General features: G+C 44.9%; 2 protein-coding genes across 6 annotated transcripts in view; one reads left to right on the forward strand and one right to left on the reverse strand.

The window, feature by feature from the left end:
- The window catches only part of TBCE (tubulin folding cofactor E), a 78,014-nt gene extending 76,944 nt beyond the window's left edge, over positions 1-1,070 (forward strand). For 2 of the 4 annotated variants that reach the window (XM_032312147.1, XM_032312148.1), the window contains 2 exons: positions 501-592; positions 771-1,070. In XM_032312147.1, the coding sequence (XP_032168038.1) occupies positions 501-592; positions 771-863 (185 nt within the window). In that variant the 3' untranslated portion in view covers positions 864-1,070. Of the gene's footprint in view, positions 1-500; positions 593-770 lie in introns of those variants that run through there. The other 2 variants (XR_004278525.1, XR_004278524.1) reach the window with 2 other exon arrangements.
- A 945-nt stretch (positions 1,071-2,015) lies between these two features.
- The window catches only part of B3GALNT2 (beta-1,3-N-acetylgalactosaminyltransferase 2), a 57,696-nt gene continuing 36,142 nt past the window's right edge, over positions 2,016-23,569 (reverse strand). For both annotated transcript variants that reach the window (XM_032312150.1, XM_032312149.1), the window contains 7 exons: positions 14,576-14,686; positions 11,858-11,936; positions 7,417-7,600; positions 5,035-5,160; positions 4,249-4,408; positions 3,617-3,673; positions 2,016-2,339 (listed from right to left, as the gene is read on the reverse strand). In XM_032312150.1, the coding sequence (XP_032168041.1) occupies positions 2,193-2,339; positions 3,617-3,673; positions 4,249-4,408; positions 5,035-5,160; positions 7,417-7,600; positions 11,858-11,936; positions 14,576-14,686 (864 nt within the window). In that variant the 3' untranslated portion in view covers positions 2,016-2,192. The remainder of the gene's footprint in view (positions 2,340-3,616; positions 3,674-4,248; positions 4,409-5,034; positions 5,161-7,416; positions 7,601-11,857; positions 11,937-14,575; positions 14,687-23,569) is intronic.

Here is a 23,569-nt window from a genome sequence, read left to right on the forward strand (position 1 = left end):
TTCTGAACAAACCAAGGCATCTGCTCATGAGGCAGGTCCCACATTACGATCTCACAGACCGGTCCCTGCCTCATTCCACAGAGGAGGAAACCAAGGCAGAGCCATGGAGAGGCGCCTTCCGGACGCCTGAGCCCCCACACCAGCATTCTCGCTGCCATCTGTAAGCGAGTCATCAGAGGTTTAGAAAATGAATGATTCTACTCAGATTTACTCCTCTGTGCACAGAACGGGATTTCTGGTTTATTCAGATGGAGGAAATGTTTGCCACCACTGAAATAGAATCCCACTGTCAAAGGGCACTTAGGTCAAACCCTGGCTCAGTTCCCCACTTGTCGGGTCAGTGGTGTGGAACCTGCTCTCCGGGTGCATGGGGCAGACAAGACTTTCCCTAATGATGTCCACGGGAACGGATACCGTGAGTCATTGCGACTGTGGTCTTGTCACAAGAGCTAGATTGACACGTGTCATTTGAGAGAACTGAGGGTGTTTTTCTTTGACAGACTCCATGACAATTCAGAAGGTGAAGGGACTGCTGGCCCGTCTTCTCAAAGTTCCTGTGTCAGAACTGCTGCTGTCCTATGAAAGCCCCAAAGTAAGTAGCCCACAGAACAGAGTCCGGCTGAGTCCCCCTAGTGTGACACACTGTGAATCTAGGGCTCCATGTGACACGTATTGTTTCTAAATGGGAAACATATGCCTCTGTTCGGGAGGGGGCGCATGTATGAAGATGTCTCCGCCTTTATCGCCCCAACCCTTTGTTCTGTTTGTAGATGCCTGGCAGAGAGATCGAGCTCGAAAATGACCAGCAGTCGTTACAGTTTTATTCTGTGGAAAGTGGAGATTGTCTGTTGGTGCGATGGTAATAATGAACTAAGAAAGTCTGGGGACTACACTGATTATCATGACTGGGTGTGGGGGTCACCGGAAATAAAGGATTTATTGGAACAATTCTGTCAGAAAAAGAGGTTTTACAACTTGCCCTAAGCATAGAAAAGGTGATATTTTCACTGGGAAGAGACCATTTCTAGGCTTGTATGTAACAGCAGTAATAAAGGCTTTGCACCTACTAATGGTTTTCTGATTTTATTTCATATTTCGTGACTATACATTTCCATATGTGGAGATTTAAATATTAAATAGAACCTAGCTAGTCTAATGAAATCTGAACACAGTTAATGTTGGTCATAGGACCAGTTCTAATGGAACTCTATGGATACTACGAGCTTATGAAGTTAGCAAAATGATTTGGACGGTCACTTTGGGAAATGTCGCTTAAACTTAGGCATTTTCTATATGTAACGTGTGCTGTGATCTCTTCCCTCCATTACCCTGTTTTTAGAGTACTTACAAAAATTCATTACATGCTTTTCCCTACAGTTGGGCATATATCCTACAGAAGATTTCCATCTCTGATCGGAGTTCACTCATATTAGGTAAACATTATGCAATGACGGGAGGAAAGAAAAATTCATTCTTTTAAAGTGTCTGCTACTTAGCACTGTCCTTCCCTATGTCACTAAAACCCAGAGAGGTATTTGATTTATAGCTACAGAATTTTAGCTTTTTTTTTTTTTTTTTTAATAGTACTAGACTGTGACCTTCAGGCTTTATGTTAAACAGCAAAAGAAAACTGAAATTAGCTCACTTAATAAGTGACCTTTAAAACCAAGGTCCAGAACAGAGACTTATATGGGTTCCTTTCCTAGTTGCCCACTTCACTCAGACCATTTCCATTCCCAAACTTTGGTATAAGTGACCACACAGCATTCTGTGAGTTGTTTTTGGCCCTTCATGATCCTAATTATGCTTCACAGAGCCATTCTGTAATCCAGGCTGGAATTCACATTCTTAGTTACTAGATTTCTGAACAAGGCCAATTTTAACCAAAAGTGATAGGTAATGAATTATAAACTAGAAAGGATACCTCAGGTTTTAGAAACATGTTTTATAAAACAATTTGGTGTTTTTCAAATGGTCTTCCAATATGGAAATAAAATTTTTATGTACAGTATCAGTTGATTTTTAAAAAGGAAATTTTGTGCAAACATTTAGAAATATCACATTGGTTTCAGGTAAAAAGTACCAACCTAGAACTATCTGGAAAGACCACAGCGCCTGTTACCTAACTGCAGGCTCCCCTCCGACTGACCCCAGCTGCTCCCAGGCGTACCGTCCTCCTCCGGCACAGCAAGTTAAAACCCTCCCGCTGCTGCTTCGCACTGACAAGGATCCCCACACAGTTCCTTCAGCTGCCACAGCTGCGCCAGCTCCTCGGGCGAGTACTGCGGGGAGGACAGCATTCCTGTCTCACACGTCTTCTCACACAGCCACAGGCCATCCTGGCAAGAAACCAAACCAAAGTGAACTCAGAGCCGTGGAAATGAGCTTGAAGGCTCCAGGGAGGGCGGGGGTCGGGGAGAGGATTCTAGGTTCCTGTGTGTGCGCGCGCGTGCGCGTGTGTTTAATTTAGAAAACAGAACCCATGTCTCAACCTTGACCCTGGGTGGGATGGCAAGGGTCTGCCCTGAGCACCTGGAACCCCAGCCTGCCCTCAGCTGGGGTCCCGTTCGCCAGCAGTGCAGTCAGAGATGGTCATGGCCTTCGGTGCGAGGCAGAAAACATCAGTCCTCTTTGTAGAGAACATTTTAAATACTTCCTTTTCAAGGACATGAGGTCACACACACAAGTCTCTGAACACATCAGGAAACCAGCTCCCTGAGCTACGGTCTGCAGACACACCTGCCCACAAAGACCCACCAACCCCAGCTACCACAATGATCAGACGCAGAAAATGATGTTCAGCGTTCGGCAAGTCAAATCTGGGACTTTGGGAGGACGCAGGGCAGTCACGGCTGGCCCAGGAGAGAGGGTTCATCCCTGTGCACCCCTGACGCGAGCGGGGCCTGCTCTGGGCCCAGGTGCCGCACAGGCTTCCTGCCCCCCCCATCCCTGCATGTGCCTCTACCCCTTGCACCTTCTGTGGCCTAAGTGGAAGCTGCAGGAATCGGAAATTCCCCAGAAAGCCTTGAGCTGAAGCCCAGCTTCGTGCCTGCCTCTCTTCCCAGCGCCCCTGTTCCCATTTCCAGCCTCCGGAGATCCCTTTCTTCTTTTCCCTGGCCCGGAGGTCAGTGGATTTCCAGGAGCACCTTCCGGTACTTACATCCGGGGTTGCATCTGCATCAGTCAGAAGAGCTGAAGGGTCCCTGGACTGTCACGCTGCTGGGAACTTGCCAGCGGATTCCTTAAGATCTTTTTTTTTTTTGAAGTGATCTCTGTGCCCAACATGGGCTCCAACTCATGACCTTCAGATCAAGAGCTGCAGGCTCCACTGACAGAGCCAGCCAGGCGCCCCCGACTCCTTATATTTTAAAGCTACAAAGAACTTCTAATGAAACATATAAAAACCTAATTCTCTGTGGGTGGGAAAACTTCCATATAAAACATTTCTTTTAAACTCAGAAAAGTGTGCGAACACAGGTGGATGACTGTGAGCTGAAACGGGCTCAGCCCTGCTGCCGGACCTTCCGCTTGCTGTTCCTGCCCAATGTCTGACCCGGGCACCTCACTCCCTCACACTCCGCAGAGCCCTGGGGCCGGCCCCGCCAGGCTCGCTTACCTGGTAGCGCGCAGGTCCTATGGCTGCCATCCAGATGCCCATGCTCACGTCTTCACCCTGTACGCACCCATGAGTCAAAATGCAGAAGCTGAAATGCTGCGTCATCTCTAAACACGATGCCACACGTTCCCATAAATCATCTTTCCACTTGTTCTGTAATTATTCTACCGGGAAACGCCAAGTCTACCACTTGTACACAGAGGGAAACCTAGTGGCGGTGGACACCCAGGAGCTGACATGCCTACACACAAGACGGCGAGGGGCCGGTCGGCCGCCCTCAGAGGCCCCACGCTGGCAGCATGAGCGCTACAGTGGCTCCGGTCGCCAGGTGGGCTGATGAGTGGAATCCACAAAAAGGAAGCCCATGCTTTACAGCCTTCCTCCTTGTGACTGTCAAGCTTTTGGTTCCTCCAGGGACTATCCTTTTAAGTACTGCCCGAAAACCTATTAAGTAGGCTCAAAAAAAGATTTTAGGAACAGAATTTAGAGCCAGGGTTTGGAGGCCATGGCTGTGTCCCTGACCTCAGAGGGGCACTCCTCCCAGGTGCGCTGCTATGTGCTCAGAGGTCAACACTGGGCTGGACGGGACTCGGCGTGAAGAGTACACGGTCGGGGCGGAAATCCGGACTTACCTGATAGGTCTTCAGTCTGCCCGCGTTGCCGGCGAGCCAGTGCACGATGTCCCTGGAGATGACGTACCCCGAGCCGCAGGCAAAGGCTGGGTAGGCGGGACTGGGGTACTCCAGCTCCTGCCACTTGCCGGTTCGGTCCACAGCCCAGTTCAGTCTGAAACTGAGAGCCAAAAAGAGGTGGCTTCTTTGTGTCAGTGTGACAGCTGTCCTACACTACAAGCCGGGACCCCTTTACGATCACTACAAAGGACTAAGCTGTAAAAGCAAGGAAAGAAGGAACATTTTTTTTTTTTTTTTTTGGTCTAAGGAAAGGCATCATTTACCTAGCGGGTGTGTGACATGAAAGACTGGCGCATCACATTCTCTAAGTTACATCTGTGGAGTTTCTGAAAGTACCAGAGCATCATGTGTATACATGCTAAAGACCCTGAATCCGAAGGAATTCTTCCTTCGCTGAAGAAACAGCGAAGTTTCAGAAACCTGTCACAACTCTCTTCTAACCTACCCCGTACAGCTCCTCCTCACACGAGCACCGTTACTTCTAGGCCGTGACGATGAGAGCCACACGGTCTTCCCCTTCTCATTTACCTTAGCCCAGGCTTCCGGGTCTGCAGATCTCCCCTCTCACTGCAGACTGCTAACGCCCAGGGGCCCAGGGGCCCAGGTAGGAGGCTGCCCATCTCAGCCACATTTTGCTTGTGAAAAACAGCTTGTGTGTTTGTCATTTTAAATTAATTCCTTTTGATCAGGTACATGAAGCCGAAGAGCGAACAAGGTTTAACTTACTTTCCCCACCAAAAATTAGGCCCGTCCAGATTCTTGTGGGTAATCCTATTAAATACAGCCTCCAAGTCTATGTAACAGTCATCGTCTGTCTTCAGCAGTAAGTCAAAGCTGGTTGTTTCCACGGTCCTGTTGGCAGAAGGGAAAACGGGAGTCAGTGCATCCGTACCTCCGTACCAGGAGAGGAAGCGATGCCGCCGCAGTGACATCACCACCGTTTTTCTGGAGGACCATCCCTGGACGACCTGCACTTTCTCTGTTTCTCCAAGGCTGAGAACGTGCTCAGAACGCTGCCACCAGCGACTGCGTCCTCACCCGATACTCACCGAGTGTAACACAGAGAAGCACCAAGCAGATCTGAAGGGTGAGGACGAAAACACAATAAACTACAGACCTGGCTTAAGTGGAACCTACGCGCAAACAAATGGTTCTGTGACCTTGTTCCCATAAAGCTGGCAAACATGCCAACCCTGGCACTTGGGTTCTTCCCGGGCTCGCCCACGGAACCTTGCTGCACAAGATGCCCTATTTTGCCACAAGTTCCACTCCACTCAGAGAGCTAATGGTTTTTAAAACACCGAGCTGTAACATGGAAACAGACTTCCCCGAAGAAATGATTCCCCGCACTTAAACTCTTATAAATGACCTTTAGGAAGGCGCAGGAGAATGACTTCATTTACCCAGACATGTCGGGGTGAGCAGAGACAAAACTGACTTCATTTCACACTGCCAATCCCTGTCCATCTTGGATTAAAACAAAAAACAAAACAAAACAAACCCAAAGTCTTGCTAGGGAACCAAATGGCAGAAATCTGAATAAAAGATATCTGGAGAAAGCGTTTTTTGGTCGAAGAATGGTGAATTTCACAACAGGTCCACACCAAAGTGCATGACCCCGTGTTTCTGAAGTTTACTTCTAATTAACAGCACAGGAGCACATAATATTTGCTCATCAGGAGGAACCCTGTGATAAAGGACACTGCGGTCACTGAGGAGTCACCCAAAGAAAGAATGCCTAGTGCCGCTTTCATTACAGCATGGACGGTGGAGGGAAAGGAGTGGGTCCCCAAGTCCAGGTCCATTAGCCTGTCACCAGTGATTCAGGTGGCACTGATGACTAAGATCTTAGAGATGCACAAGGAGTACAGGAGAGAAGACTTACACTGAAGGTAACAGATAAACTACACTGAACTTCCACAACCAGGAATCAGCTCCCCAGAGAAAGTCCTAGAACCCCACAATCCGGATTTCCCACTTCCTGGACCTCCATTCCCACCCTTCACTGAACTCTTTCCATTCCTGCCTTGGCCCCCTTACAACAAGGACCCCTCTCAGGGGCCTTGAGCTAAAGAAGGTTCTTTTTCTCGGTTCAGTTGTCCAAACACAACCCTGATATTCTAGACACCCCGATTTCCAGCTCTTACTTCTATCTGCCCTCTAGCCACAGGGTGTTTCCAAAATTATATTAATTTGCCCTAGCTATGAGACATGACCTTCCGTAAATGAATCCGGAATACATCCATCCGCTCTGCCCAGGGCAGCAGGCAAGAGCGAGCGACAGACTTCGCTCACCAAGAAACGAGCTTCCTGATCCAGTTTTAAAAGACATAGATGTGGAAACCTCTAGATTTAGGCTAGACAGAGACAGCTCAGGTTCATTCTAGGGTGGACAGTGTCACAGGGCTCAAAAGCAAGTAAGTGGACCGCAGAGTGACTAATCTTGTTAACTGTACAAATATGTAAATAATAGTAGTTGTTATTGTTGCTGCCATCAGTCGCACAAAGGCAGGAATGACAACCCAGGTGGAAGAAATGCTGAAGGGTTGGGAAGTTACAGGAGAATCCCAGGGCTTTGCATTTCATCTTGCAGAAAAGGTTTGGAATTAGGGCAAGTGGTTCTCGAATGTGTAGAGTAGAGGATGGAAACAGAATGTGCATGTTCTGAAGAGAATTCAGACCAGTAACCTGGGTTCGGGGGAGCTGTACTTGGGTCATGTAGGTCTGCAGGTGTGATCACCACTGAACACGGGACATTTTCAAACTCAGTGATTTTCATCTGGTGTTGGCTTGAGGCAACCAAGACAATGACTCAGATCTCATTTTGACTCAGAGAGAATGGAACAACTCGAAATGAGAGCGACTTTTGCCCTATTTTTGATAAAGATCATTAACATCACAGATCTGCTCATCTTAATGACAAAGCAGGAGAACTTTAAAAGGTCAATCCTCACAAAGAACCAGGACACAACACATCACATCCCAGGTGTTGAGGGGTTCTGGGGTTGGTTAAAAAAAAAAAATGCAGGGGTCTAATGTTAATAAATTGTTCCTACATCCAAAAAACAGTAAGACAAGTTCTACCTACCTCACATTCTAACCACCTACCATCTGTAGAAGTTCAGCAATTTCGCAGGGACATTTCGGTAAGTGTCCACGACATCCACAAAAACAATGTCGTCATAGACGCTGCTTTCCTCCCTCAGTAGGGCGTCTTCCCTGTGGAGGTTACTTATGTGGTCAAGAAGTCTTCGAGGGCGAGAATGGAGGTTTTGTAAGAGTGCGTCACCTTCTACAAAGGAATATTGGAGATGGAGAAAAATGCTGTCGCGAACGTGAGACCCAGCACATGAACGCTCTGTATGAACGCTCTGTACACTCACACCCTCCCCCCGGGGGACCCAACAGAAAGCAGCAGGAGGCCCCTGAGCTGGGGATCCATAGCCACTTTCCTGCAGACAGTCCTGTGGCGGCCCCGTCAGGCCGTGGGAGGCAGTGGGTCCCTCCGCGACCACCCCAGCCCCGGACTCTGTATCTCACATGCTCACAAGGACGTCCCCTGCGGTGCTGTTTGTAACGGAGGAAACTCTCCTGACAGGAGAGTGACCAGCCTGGGGGACAGTCACATAATGGGATACTGCAGGCAGAAGATGTGACCTGATCTTGCATGTTCTGGGGAATGGCACTGACAAATGATGCCAGGGAAGGGGCCTTCATCAATATGACACCATAGACCTCGATTATAAAATACTCCCATCAGAACTGTTACAGAAAGATACATACGTATGTAGTAGAAAGCAGGGAAGAAAGAAAGGGAAGTGTGCACATGAATTTCGGGACAGGGACACCCTCTCCGAGGGAAGGGAGGGACGCCGGACAGCTAACAGGGAGGGGGATTGTGTCTGTGACGGTTTTTTCTTAAAAGGAAGCAAATATGACAAAACACAAGCATTTGTTAATTCTGAGTAAGAAGGAAATGGCTGTTTCCCACAGTGCTCTCCATTCTTGGTGTCTCTGTGCTATTTCATAATAAAAATGTGCCGAAAGACACCTGTTTACTATCTCACATGTTAACGAATCACTTGTTACATCCGTGCACAGACTGGCCTCAGATCCTGTGGACTTAAGGCGGCCACTTTCACTACGGCAGGATTTTCTCAAGTGTCTCACTCCAATCAGAGAAAATATCTAGTAAATACAGCGAGTGGCTGCAGGGCAAGGAAACAACAGAGCCGCTCAGCACCCTGCCTCCTGGCACCGCAGGGGAAGCCTGGGGTGTGGGGATCGAAGGCCGAGACCTGATTTCTGCCTCTGCCCACAGGGACACGCGGGGCAAAGCTGCAGGTTTCCGGGCCCGAGTTCTCATGAGCGGGAGGTGGAGGAGGGCGGGGACCGCTTGCTGACACCCACATTCAGCAGGTTGGGGGCGGAGGCCACAACTCTTGTCTTCAGCATGTGTCTTCCCAGAACTCTGAGGCAGTGGGACCCCAGACAACCACTGTTTGGGAAACTCAGGCCTGAATGACCCTGTGCTCTGCCAGCACATTCTACTGTACATTCTATCACACTCTACCGTAAGAGCCTTTACTTGGGAGATAAAGAGAAGTATATGCAATTTAACACTTGAAGTAAAGTCCAAGTGTATGAAAACTGGCAAAATGGGAGCATGGCTGTAACAAAGGGAGAGCAGGAATTAAACACAGGCCTTTCAGACGAACCCCACTGCCGGTGTCAGGAAACCAGGCACATGCAGTAGCAGACCTGCGTGTGCTTTAAACCTGTATGGGTGCGACCGAAAAGAACCGCAGAGCTGCCAGCCTCAGAGTTTGCTAGATCACCTCTGTCTAGCGAGTCTGCTAAGACACAGACATCTGTGCTCCAGTCTCGAAGATTTTAACTTTGTAGCTTGAGGTAGGGCCCGGACAGGGATGCCAATGCCCGACAAAATTTAATAACCGGTGTATAACCTGATGGTTCTGAATGGCACTTAGATCCTGATTTTAAAAAATGTATACTGAGATTTTTCAGATATATCCAGAACATGAGAAGACAGTCTACTCATTTTCATTTTTTTAGCCTACAACTTAAGTTATTTCACTCTTATTTGAAAGAAATCGTCCCTCACCCAGACCTTATTCCTTTAGCCTCCATGACAGAAAAATTATGACAAGTTTTTGTCCAGGGTACAGGAGCGGTCCCTTCTAGAACAGTTTAGTGGCAGAAGTCTCCAGGGCCCCTTAAACTAGTTTTTAAAACCTCCCGGTGGTATATTTGGGAATGAAGTGGTCAGAGAAGGGAAGGTGCTGGATACTCCAGTCAGACAGTGTGTTACACCTGCCCCGGCCCCACGGCTTTGCTGCCTTAGGAAGCTGCCTGAGCTCCGGATCCGAGTTTTCCCCAGGGCTGGGGTATTAATAGCTGCTTGGGGAGCTAAGAGGACACCTTCCTTGGCAGAGTGGTCTCACAGTTTCATGAAAACTCTCTGGACTGGAGTTGGGGATCTCTAAATTTTAAATCTATTTTTCATGGCAAGTTTATGGGTAAAACCCATGTACCTGTTCCAGCCTACTCTTTGGGGGTGATGTAAGAATACAACTACTTCTGTGAGGAAACACTATAAATTAAGAGGTTTTAAAAAAAATTTTATAAAGCCACAGTCCATTTGCATCTGCAAAGAACAGGCAGTGGCTCAAATGGGGTGTGTGCCCTCCTCAACACTGTGCTGTCAGGGGCTCCCGGAGAGTCTCCTCTCAGGATCTGCTCTGCTTTCTCCGGTCACGGAGAGCCTTCAGGGAAGCTGGGTCCTAATTCTTTTATCGGAATCCATGCTCTGTGGAGCTCTGAGATGTCAGGACAGAAATTCCACTGGGCACCTTTGTTCCCTTGGTGATGTTCAGGACAGGTGGCCGACAGGAACTGTATCCATGGTAGTCTTTCTTTCTTAAAGATCAGGGACACGGAATTCTCAGGAATCATAGATATTTAAGTAAGTATCATTCAAGAAGATAAACACAGCCGCTCCCATCCTGACAAAATCCTTCTCGAGTTCTAGGCTAATGTTCCTGACCCCAAGTTTTAAAGGAATCTTTCTAACAAACCCATCCTTGAAATGTGATAGATTAGGAGACGCATTTAACAAACCGTATTCTGAAAGAGAGTCTATGTTTAAATATTCAACATGAGGAGAAAGTGCACACATGAAGCAGGGCAGGAAGCTGAGTCCACTGGGCCACCTCCAACAGAGGGGCAGACGCAGGCATCAGAATGCACCACGCTTGCTGGGACAGGGAAAAAAAGGTTCTTCCCTTCTTCCCTTCCCTTCTGACAGTAGCACAAAACCCACTATAGTTATATGGCCTCTGTAGCCGTTCTGCAGAAGTCCCCACCTGGCTACAGGATAAACCAGACACAGCCACGCTAGGGCCAACAAAGTCCAAGGTCATAGATTTTTCAATGTCATCCTTATGGTGAAAGACTGGATACTTTCCCTCTGAGAGTGGGAACAAGACAAGGATGTCTGTTCTACTTCTACTTCTTCTACTCAACACTGTATTAGGCATTCTAGCCATGACATTTAGACAAGAAAAAGCAATAAAAGGCATCTCGATTTGGTGGTGGGGGGGGAGATACAACTATCTCCATTAGCAGATGACATGATCTTGCAGGTGGAAAATCCCTAGGCACCCAACTAGTAACTTAATAAACGAATTCAGCAAAATTGCAGCATACAAGATTGATATATAAGAATCAATTTTATTTCTATACATTAGCGATAAGAATCTAGAAATATAAAAAACAATTCCACTTATAATAGTGCCAAAAAAAATATGTAAGAATAAACTTAGCAAAAGAAATGTAAGACTTGTACTCTGAAAACCATAAAACATTGCTAAAAGAATTAAGTTTAAGACATAAGTAAATGGAAGGATATGCATGTTCTCGGATCAGGGACTTAATGTCAGAATGGCAACACTCCCTGAAAAGATCTGCATGTTCAACGCCACCCCTTTCAAATTCCAGCTGGCTTGCTTGCAGAAATTGACAAGCTGATCCTAAAATTCGTATGAAAATGCAGGGCCCAGAATAGCCAAAACAATCTTGAAAGAGAACAAAGTTGGAGGATTCACACTTCCCGATGTCAAATCCTGCTACAAAGCCACATATGCAAGACAGAGCAGTACAGGTAGAAGGACACAGAGGGCACACACACACAACACAAGTGGGAGCCCAGAAGTAAATCCTTCCATTTAAGGTCAGAAAGTACAGCATGGAAGTTAATGGTTGGTTGATGTTGCGGGAGGGGAGAATGAGGCACGTCCGCTAAAGGGCACGGGTTTCTGGAGCGATGGAAATGGTCTGGAATTAGCAGTGATGTTTGCAGAACTCTCACACCACAAACCAGTGACTTAACCACTTTAAAAGGGTAAAGTGTTTGTGAATTATATATCAATAAAGCTACAAAAAAAATCCCCTTTTCCGTCAAAGTACAGAGTTAAGATGAGGTACGTGAGACTCAGCACACTCCTCACCTTCCAAGCCTCCGACTTACCCTGAATGGTGTAAATAAAACCTCCGGCCACTCCCTCCACGCCTTCCATGAACTCGTGGGGCAAGGCGCCCTCCCCGGCCTGAAAACAAGGGAAGTGCTCAATGCTTCATTACTACAAGTACACTTCTTCTATTTAAAACTGATGTGGCAAAATTTATAATGTGACTCCACAGCAGATAAATCCATTTAAGCCCTTCACGAGATCAGGTTGACTTCAGTGTTCTATGTTTGTTACCCGATTGTTATCTTGATTACAATAGTAAAGATCAGGTGCACAGGACAGTCCATAGGGCTCAGAATTCCAACTGACATAGAGTCACAGTCTTGAACTTGCTACCATAATAGCACAAAACCCAATTTTATTTTACATCCCAAACCTGCCACTTAAAAAAAAAAAAATGACCACCTTTGATTTCTTTGAGACTGAAAACTGCCATGAATTCAAATACATCTAGGCAGATTTTTTCCAGTTTGTTCTACGAGCAGAGAAAGCCCCTTGAATGAACTGTGCAGACGGAGCCCTGCTACTCACTGATGCTCTCACAGCCACCCAGGCCAGACACAGGCCTCTCGGCCTCCGAGGACTGGAGGAGATTTTATGATTAGAGATTTACAAGTTCCCAATGTGGTGTTTCCCTGCTGTGTGCTGCACGCCCGCGAGGCATCCCTGGCAGAGTGGGGCTGGGCCGGACCGCACGGGATGTGTGTGTGTGGGGTGTGTGTGGGGTGTGTGTGTGTGTGCATGTGCACGGCACTGCTCCCACACACTCCCCTACCAGCATGGCTGCAGCCTGGCCTGTCCCCTCAGCAGAGCTGTACTGCCCAGAGCAATGAGGAAGCTACCGAAGGTGGAGCTAACGTTCCCGGCTTTGCAGAGGCAGGAAAGGTGGCACACTCTGTTTTTTCATTGTGTACTCTATATTGTTTTGGCTTGTTTAGAACTTGATGGTAATTTTCATTAGTTTCTATCTAAAAGGTCACAGCTGGACTTTTTTTTTTTTTTAATTTTATTTATTTATTTGACAGACAGAGATCACAAGTAGGCAGAGAGGCTGGCAGAGAGAGAGGGGAGGAAGCAGGCTCCCTGCTGAACAGAAAGCCTGATGCGGGGCTCAATCCCAGGAGCCTGGGATCATGACCTGAGCCGAAGACAGAGGCTTTAACCCACTGAGCCACCCAGGCGCCCCACACAGCTGAACTTTTAACAGTTTCTGACATTCTCACTTGCTGGCAAGGGAGCAAGACTTGGGGAAACTTTCAGTTTCACTCATTTATGGTGGAAACCTGTATTTGTACGTGGGGGTTTCCTAGAAGGGGCTACCAAATTACCAGACTATTTTTTAAGGTTAGCGGAGTGTGTAAGCAGTCTTTTGCCCTCTACAACTATACTTACCCCCAAAGTGGGTCATTTGAGTCTTTCAATTTGAACCTAGTCCTCAACTCAGAAGTCATCTGGTTTCCTTTTGTGCAATCAGTAACTACAGAATTTCAGCACATTTTGGATATTTTTTAAAGTTTCATAAATAGAAAAGGAGGAGACATACTAAAGGCACTTGCCTTGGAAATAAGGAAAGAAAAGAATAAAACTATAACTAAATTTCATAAGATGTTTTATGCTAAATAAAGGACTGTTGGTAACAAAGGATGAGATCCTAAAAATGACCCACAAGGCTAAGTTTGTAATTATATATGAATCTGTGATCTAATGACTTTCTTCCTCACTGGAGTGTAAGTTCCACTGTGGGCCAGGAGTGGTTTTCTAAATGAGTAACAGCATACCACCTAATGTTTCTTTCAAATTTGGGAATTAATTCATGTGAATATTAATAGTTAATGAAAACAGACTAAGCCCGTGAGCTGAGATGGTGAACACTCTCCTAATCATTACACCAGAGCATCGAAGAGAGTGAGACTGTGTTTGCAACACCACCACATACCCAACTTGTATTATTTCAAGCTCGTCGTGTGAAGTCTGCCTACACCTTATCGTCCACACTTACTTGGAAATATTTACCTATCAAACTTTCAAATCTGAAGCAAATCTGAATACATGAAAAATACGAGGCAGAAATCCCAGCAATATAAATGACACCAAAAGCTCCGCTGTATTTGCCAGCACTGCTGTCTGTACTGCTGTCACGAACATCCTGCTAGGAAGGTGAGGGTGTGAGGATTCAGAACACTACTGAGCAAGCGTCCTTCGAGAATGTTAGCTTAGGAGTTATTGAGAAATGGGTGCCAGGGTGGCTCAGTGGGTTAAGCCTCCACCTTTGGCTCAGGTCATGATCTCAGGGTCCTGGAATCGAGCCCCACATGGGGCTCTCTGCTCAGCGGGGAGCCTGCTTCCTCCTCTCTCTCTCTGCCTGCCTCTCTGCCTACTTGTGATCTCTGTCTGTCAAGTAAATAAATAAAATCTTAAAAAAAAAAAACCATAAAAAATTATTGGGAAATAAAATATCATGTTTTTAAAATTCACCAATCTTAAGGCAAAAATGTGCATTTACTAATGCTGGGGTGAGAAAATCCAAGAACATGAGTTGTTCGTCTGTACTATGGTGACTCAGCATTTTCTGCCATACACGCGCAAAGTACCCACGATTCACAGTTCCACATTCCCTGGGTTGATGTAAATTGTAAAGTTAAAAACACTCTTTCTGTATTAAAAAACACTAAAGTCTAGACTATGCCAAACAGCCTTAGGAAGAAAGGATGATTTACCGTAATGACTCGGAGAACGCCGCCGCCATCATTCACAGTCACTTTGTGGAGATTTCTTGACACGAGGCCTTGGAGGTCTTGGCTCTCCCACACGATGGTACCTTCAAAGCTCTTTTTGTGGAAAGATAAAGTGAGTCGATTTCTTTATTGTTGTCATTTAGGTTTTAAGTATGTTTTCAAGGAAAAATAATTTTTTCCCCTAAAACCTATTGGTTACAATTTTTATCCCCCTACTCTAACACACAGCACCGTTAACATGTTGGTGTATATGCTCGAATCATTTTTCTCATGCGTATCTGAAAGATACAAGTACAAAGGGTACAGAGACAATTTTGCTGCTGTTTGCATGTCCCTCATGCCGAAGAGTTTCCTGTTGTTACAGCTCAGACGACCGTTCTTAGCCATGCACACACAACTGACGTGCATCGAGTCACGATCCCGAGTCACACAGACATGTCCCCATGGCAGATCTGGGCTCTACCAACTATCTAGTGAAGCATGTTTTGGTGTGAATGTTTATTTTGTTTCAAAATACATTTTCAGAATTGAAATTATGGGGGCAAGAAAGAAATAGAGATATTTTATACAGATTTTGGGACACAATGTCCCAAACTTTTTTCAAAAAGGAAATTACCTAATTTCCCAATTTACAAAAATACTACCTGCACTGTATTCTTCCAAGTATGGGATATTATTGAAAGCAAAGACATTTACGTCAATTTAGTAGATTAAAAGATGATTCGTCATTAACTTTGTTTCTTTTGATTTCTAATGTTTATAAATTACACAGTCTCTACTGGGAGTTACTGATCCATGCCTCTTTGCAATTTAGCTACTGAGTTTTTTATTTTTCTTATTAATCTGTGTTATCTTGTAATAAATAATTGTTTCTACAATACATGCTAAAATTTTTTTCAGAACTGTTTGCCACTTTTTATTTTTTTACTTAAAAGGTCCATAAGTTTTATCTTGTCAAATCTGTCAAGCTTTCTGTTTGAGATAATTATTAAATTCTGGGCTTAGAAAGTTACACTCTCTGCCCCAAGGTTTGGCACATTTAAATTCTAGTGTCTTCTAACTTTTCCAGGAGGGTTCAGCTACTCCTTTGTACTGCTCAGGCCATCCCCACTTTGGATCTCTGGCTTGCTCCAGAGATCCAATGGAAGGCAGCTGGCATCCAATTTTACCCTACCACATCAGCCTGTCTTCTTTTCCTAATACCCCACTTATCAGTCTGATACTTCCTGTTTATTTTACTACTGTCGAACTAAAATTTCCCACCAGAACACAAGCACCATGAGAGCAGGGATCTCGTATGTCTTATAGACCACCATATTCCTGGCACCTAGAATGGCCTGACATGCATAACAGGCACTTGAAAAATATTTACTTCACAAACAATGTTAATTGTTAATTGGAATGATTTTTGGTCTAGAACACCAGACAAAAGATACAGCTTTAATTATCTTCTATTTTTTTTTTACATATTAAAATTAAGAGATAAAGTGTTGTAAGGTCTCAGTTAGCCATCATTAGGAAGGGCACTATATAAAACTGAACTTTCCAATAAGTGAGGCCAGTGGTTTGAAAGGTTAGGCCTTTCAAGCAAGGCCAGTGGTTTGAAAGCTTTTTGTAAAGCATTATAACTCCTCTATGAAACAGAAACACTAGGAGTCGGGATTCCTCAGGCAGTCTGTCACTTTATAGTCTGCACTGTTGGGGAGACTCCTGATGTGCTTTGAGGAGCCTCAGGGTTCCAGAGAGCAGGCCTCTTGGACACACTGTGGGGGGTCACCGCCTGAACTCGAGCACAGAGCAAGCGATGCCCACCTCACGGGTCTGGGCCGGGGGTTAATGATGACACGTGTGTGGCGTGCAGGGTCTCGGCTCAGTGCAACGGAGCTTTAAGACCACTAGAAGGAAAGCAGAAAGTGAAGGGCCCCTTTAAAAGATCTCGTTGTCTTATCTTGGAAATGGGCACAGATTATTTCTCTACTCTCCCTGGAAAGCCTTAACTCTCCAGTTGAACCTTGAGTCCCTAAAAACAGCATCCTTACAGACACATGCACAGAGGGAAACAAGTCTAGGGAGAAATACAGCAAGTATCCTGGGAAACATGTGGATAATGTCACATTCCTCTAACCTTTTTATATGTAGTCAAGTTTTCAACAGTGGATCTGTATTCCTTTCCTATATTTTCACACTTTTATGATCAAAAAAAATTTTTTAAACATATGTATACAAGGAAATAAATTTGGGGTCAATCTTCCAGACACGAGGCATTTGTTATCTAAACTTTTGAGTGTCTACGACGCAGCAGTCTACAGGCTACTGGAACATTTACAGGAGTGAAACTGCTCCTATCTTCAGATCCTCATAATATGCCCTGCTGGGGTCAGTGACAGAGGAAAGTCACTCTGCCTGAGGTCCGCCAGGACTCCAGATGAGAAAGCCCAGGGCAGAGTCTGGCAGGCATCTGAGTCAGCAAAGGGAGAGGCGGATGAGCACTCCTCAAAAGGCAGGCGTGAGAGCACTGCAAGCCCAGGAAAATGTGAAGAGTTTAGTGCCGCTGAAGCCCCAGGCTGAGGAAAGGAGACGTGCAAGGCGGCTCTGTCAGGGCTGCCTGCGGGAACAGAGTCTGTCCTTCATCCCCAACCCGCGGGACATTTGTTTGCAAGCACAGAAGTGATGCAATCCTAGCCCCCATTTTAAACGGTCGCTCCAGGAGCAGAATAGCATCAGGCAGGCGGGTAAGGAGACTGGTAACTGGACTATTATGGAGGTCCAGGTGAGGAGTCAGCACTAACCTGGAAATTCAGACTGCCTTCTGAGAAGCTGAAGGAGACACAGATATATGGAAAGATATTCAAGCTCGCAGATTGGAATATTAATATTATTAATATGTCTATACTACTCAAAGCAATCTAGAGATTCGAGGTAATCTCTACCAAATTCCAATGGGGTTTTCATAGAAATACAGCAAGTGCTACTAAAATCTGCACAGAACCACAGAAGACCCCAAACAGCCAAAGAAACCTGAAGAACAACAAAGCTGGAGGCATCCTGCTTCCTGATTTCAAACTATATTACAAAGCTACTGAGAACAAAACAGCACGCTATTGGCATAAAAACTGGAACATTGATCAATGGAACAGAAGGGCAAGCCCAGCACCAAGCCCATGCACAAATGATCAATTCACTTACCACTGAGGAGGCAAGAAAATACATGGGAAAGACAGACACTGCAACAAATGGTGTTGGGAAAACCAGACAGCCAAGTGCAAGGAAAGAACCTGGACCACTACGCTATGCCATACACAAAAAATTACCTCAGAATGGATTTAAGACCCGAATAGAAGACCTCACATCATAAGATTCCTAGAATAAAACCTAGGTGGTAAGTTCCCGGACACTGGTCTTGGCAATGATTTTTTTGGATTTGAAACCAAAAGCAAAAGCAACAAAAGCAAAAATAAACAAAGAGGACTAGATCAAACCAAAAAGCTGCTGCATAGCACAGGAGACCATCAGCAAAATGAAAAGGCAACCTATGAATGGAAGAAAATATTTGCAAACGATATACCTGACGAGGAATTACTACCCAGACATATAAAGAATTCCCACAACTCAACAGCAAAAACCAAATGCGCAGAGGATCTGAAAAGAATGTTTCCAAAGACAACACAATGCACAGATGGCCAACAGGTACATGAAAAGATGCTTTCATCATCAGGGAAATGCAAATCAAAACCACAATGAGAGACCACCTCACGCCTGTCAGAATGGTGACTAAGATGCGGAGAAAAGGGAACACTTGTGTGCTGCTGGTGGGAATGTAAACCATTGCAGACACTGTGGAAATAATATGGAGGGTCCTCAAAAAGTGAGAACTAGAACTACCATATGATCCAGCAATTCCATTTCTTGGTATTTATCCAAAGGGAATGAAAACACCCACTTGAAAAGACACCTGTGCCCCCTTGTTCACTGCAGCGTGTTTACTAAAGCCATGATGTGGACACAACCCGAATACCCACAGATGGATGGATGGATGAAGATGTGATGCAAACACACACATGCGCGTGTGCACATGCACGCACACACACAGGAATATTATACAGCCATAAAAGGAAGGAAACCTTGCCATTTCCAACATGGATGGATCTTTAGGTTGTTATGCTAAGTGAAATCAGTCAGAGAAAGACAAACATCGTATGACTTCACTTATATGTGGAATCCAACATGTTTCTAAAAACCAAAAACTGAAACACTGAACTCTTACATACCCAGTATCAGACAGGTGGTTGCCAGAAGGGGGTGAAAAGGTGCAAATTTCCAGCTGTAAAATAGTAGGTCCTGGAGATGTAATATATAGCATGATGAGCAGTTCATAATGTATATCTGAAAACTGCTAAGTGAGATCTTAAAAGTTCTCATAAGAAAAGAAATGTAACCGTGGTGGTAGATGTTAACTAGACTCGGTGTGATCATACCGCAATAACCAATCATTATGCTGTACACCTGAAATGAGTATGTTATGTGTCAATTATATCTCCATAAAAAAAGAAAAAAAAGACTGCCTTCTGAATTGAATAATTAAATGCATAAAGGGAACAATGTCTCTGATAACTGAGAAGGCTCTGAGATTGAAGCTTAATTAGTAAACTCACTACCTCAAAACAACAGATCAAGTATAATCCTATACAAAAGCTGGGTTGAAAAAGAAATCTGAGAGAGGAATCTGGGCAATGGAGCAATGTCTAGTGGGAGGGAGACGCAGGAATGGGAAGACACCGACCATTCCAGTCATATCGCGCCCGAGCGAGCCAGCTCTTGGAAACAAGCACATCCCACTCCTGTAAGCAAAGCCAAGGATCAAACCCAGCACTGCTCTGAGTTGGGTTTTTGGTGTCTGACATCTCAGTAAGGAGGTTCCCAGACAGGGGTCATGACTTTCAAATCTAATAAGCTAATACCTATTAAAGATGAATGAAAAGGTACTCTGCTTTACAAACCGGTCTTCTGTGAATTTATTCAGTTTCATTCAGTGAGACTCTGGTCATCTCTATGTGAACTAACTGGAAGGTCAGTGCTAGAACCTGAAAGCTAAGTCCAAGACCCTTGGTAACGTGCAGCTGCTCTGGGTTAATCATGTGTCTTTCTTCTGGCAAAACAGCCTCCTGCCCTTGTATACATTCCTCTAAAACTTTAACAGTAATAAAAATTTTTTAAAAATTTATTTAAATTCTAGTTAGTTAATATACAGTGCAATATTGGTTTCAGAATTCAGTGATCCATCCCTTACATATAACACCCAGTGCCTGTCACAACTAGTGCCCCTCTTAATGCCCATCACCCACCCACCTCCCTCTATCAACACTCAGTTCGTTCTCTATTGTTATGAGTCTCCTATGGTTTGTTTCCCTCCTCCCCCACCATAGGTTCATCTGTTTTGTTTCTTAAATTCCACGTATGAGTGAAATCATATGGTATTTGTCATTCTTTGACTTCTTTCACTCGGCATTACAATCTCTAGCTCCATACACATCACTGCAAATGGTAACATTTCGTTCTTTTTGATGGTTGAGCAATACTCCTGTGTGTGTGACATAATGCTGCTACAAATACTGGGATACAGGTGCCCCGTCGAATCTGTATTTTTGTACCTTTTGGTAAAGACCTAATAGTGTGATTGCTGGGTCATAGGGTAGCTCTATTTTCAACTTTCTGAGGAGCCGCCACACTGTTTTCCAGAGTGCCTGCACCAGCCTGTGTTCCCACCAACAGTGTGGGAGGTCTCTCCTTTCTCTGCATCCTCACCAACACCTATTTTCTTGTGTTGTTAATTTTAGCCATTCTGACAGGTATAAGGTAGTATCTCATTTTTAAAAAAAATTTATTTAACTAACAGCATGAACGTGAGCGTGTGCAAGCATGGGAAGGGGCCAAAGGAGATGGAGAGAGGCAGACTCCCCATTGAGTGCGGAGCCCAACATGGGGTTCGATCCCAAGACTCCGAGATCATGACCTAAGCTGAAATCAAGAGCTGGTGGCTTAACCGGCTGAACCACCCAGGCGCCCCTCACCATGGTTCTGATTTTTTTTCCTGCTGGTGAGTGATGTGGAACATCTTTTCATCTGTCTGTTAGCCATCAGATGTCTTCTTTGGAAAAGTGTCTATTCATGTCTTCTGCCCATTTCTTTTCAAAATTTTATATACTTCAGAGAAAGAGAGCTTGAGCAGGGGAAGGGGCGGAGGGGAAGCAGACTCCCCACTGAGCAGGGAGCCTGACATGCGACCTGATGCCAGGACCATGACCTGAGCAGAAGGCAGACGTTTAACCAACGTTTAACCAACCGTTTAATCAACCGGACGTTTAATCAACATTTAACCACCCAGGCACTCCACCCATGGTCCACTTAACAGGATTATTTGGTTTTGGATACCAACCCTTTATCAAACATGTCATTTGCAAATATCTTCTCCTATTCTGTGGACTGCCTTTTAGTTCTGTTGACTGTTTCCTTCACTGTGCAGAAGATTTTCATCTTGATGAAGTCCCAACAGTTCATTTCTGCTTCTGTTTCCCTTGCCTCTGGCAACATGTGTCATTATAAGTGTCCACAGCCGAGGTCAAAGAGGTTGCTGTTTGAATAGTGATAAAGTTTGGGAGAACTGGTACCAAATACATCCAGGCGGAAGAACTGATAGGATTTAGTGAGTGCCTGGATATGAGAGTTGAGGGTAAATCCCACGATTCTGGTTTGGGCGCCTGAGAAAAAGGAGATACCGCTATCCAAGACTGAAATACAGGGGAGAGGAGGACAGACGGGATGATCTTAGCATCAGAAAGCCCCTGGGACACCCGTATGGAGAAGAAATTAGAATTTCTCTAATTCACATTAGAGAAATGTGAGCCGTAGCTGGATTTAAGAGCCATGACCGAACAGGCGGTAATGGATACAATTGCTGAGGAAGGAGTAAAACAAACAGAAACCTGGGTATCAAATCCTAATGATTAAGAGGAAATTGAGAGGGGCGCCTGGCTGGCTCAGTCCGTGGAGCATACGACTCTTGATCCCAGGGTCGTGAGTTCGAGCCCCACGCTGGGTGTAGAGATCACTTAAAAATAAAATCTCTGAAGGAAAGAGGAAAGTGAGAGGAGATGATAAAGTACACTGGGAAGAAAGACTGGGCCAGATGTGGCTGGACCAAAAAGAAGGCAGATCATATAAGCTAAGAGAAAAATGCAATCAACGAAGTGAAGGACACAAAGTGTCCCCTGGAGTTGGCAGTGGGATCACGGGCCTGCCGTTTCAGATGATCCATCCCAAAAGTAAAGGCTATCATGACCCAATAAAAATGCTTCACCTTGAAACTATGAATCTAGAAAGTACGAAGATAAAACAAGTCATTCTGTCCTGTCCGCTGACACTGGCATTTACCCTGCTGTTTCACGGTGGCTCCTGCTGGTGCCCGGCTGCAGTAACTTTGTGACTGGGATATGACACAGCATCAACACTGTGGACTAAACTGGGTAACTGCCCGAAAAACTCATCGGCCCGCCACACAGTCCTGGTGTCTTCCCTGCACTTCCACAAGCCAGCGGTGACCTGGGAAGGGAGGAGCTGAATCTAGCCTCCCTTTCCTGTACCTGCTCCTGCTTCGCAGCACAGCTGAAGCTCTGGTTCTCGCTTCTCTCACAGGCCCCCCTTCTACTCTCCGATACAAAGTCAACAGAAAGCTAGGGATCTCTTCGGAAGAGGAACAATTTGTTTGTGGCAATTCCCTGCTGAGACCGTAAAACCAAAACAGAAGCCAGGAAACAGCCCGGTGTGGGCTAGAGAAAGAGCTCATAAATGATCTCACCAGTAAGCTTGCTCTCAGCAAGCCCTTTCACATGTTAATTCCCTTGTGCCATGTTTCTAACTTCCCATCCAAACCAACAGAGTAGCTTAAATCTATATACTACTTTAGCACTTAACATATTTTTTATGGATTGGGGAAATGACATCTAAGGAATGTCAACTGTCACCAACAGTGCAAGTACCCACATGGCCAACAGTGATGTCTCTAGTGGCTCAGGGGAACAAAAATAGTCTTTTTTTTTTTTTTAATCAAAATTAGTTTCAGGTTTCAACTGCACCAGTAAGGAAAATACAAAATTAGAGAAATAAATATTTTAAGAGATGCACACAGCAGTCTCCATTTAAATCTGTGACTCCCACCAAGATTTATGCTTTGGTGAGTCACAAGATGAAAACACTACAAGAGCTTTGTTTACTTGACAAGCTGTACTGCTGACATGTTACTCCGGGAGGCCGGGAGGCACAGAGGGAGTAAGACGATAGGCAAATCGTCTACTACTCTCTTGAAAAATGGCATAAATGATGTTTGTCTTCGTCATTCTTTGCTGATGACACGCAGGCAAATCATTCATCACTATCATTTTTTCTGTGCCAATAAATCCAATTAGGCTTGAGGCAGCAAAAATGAGCAACTATGTACAATTAAACATGGTTTCAACAAAAACAGAATTTTTCTGTAAAGGAAGGAATTTTTTAAAAAGTTGTTTTTATAAAGCTAATATGTATTTATTACAGAATATTCAGAAAATGCACAAAAAGGAGAAAACAAAAATCACCCATAATCCTACCTCCTCACCCCTGGGTATAGTCACTGTTAAATAATGGCACATTTTTAAAAGAAAAAAATATTACTCAGAAGTAATGAAAAATAAAAAGTCAATTTAGCTTAAAGCTTCAAGTGAAATAAAGCTCACAAGGCTGTAGGCATGAAATATCTTAACCGAAATGGCCACTTACCGTCCCATCATTAGCATCTCCTGCTACATACATAGTCCAGACCTTGCCTCAACCCAGTTATTTTGAAAAACTTCAAATCTACAGAAAAGCTAAAATTAACCCCAGATCACCTAGACTCACCAGCTGTTAACATTTGGCCATATCTGCTTTTCCTGTCTGTATAAATGT

Source organism: Mustela erminea, chromosome 14 (genome assembly GCF_009829155.1).
Source record: "Mustela erminea isolate mMusErm1 chromosome 14, mMusErm1.Pri, whole genome shotgun sequence".
Taxonomy (NCBI): Eukaryota; Metazoa; Chordata; class Mammalia; order Carnivora; family Mustelidae; genus Mustela; species Mustela erminea.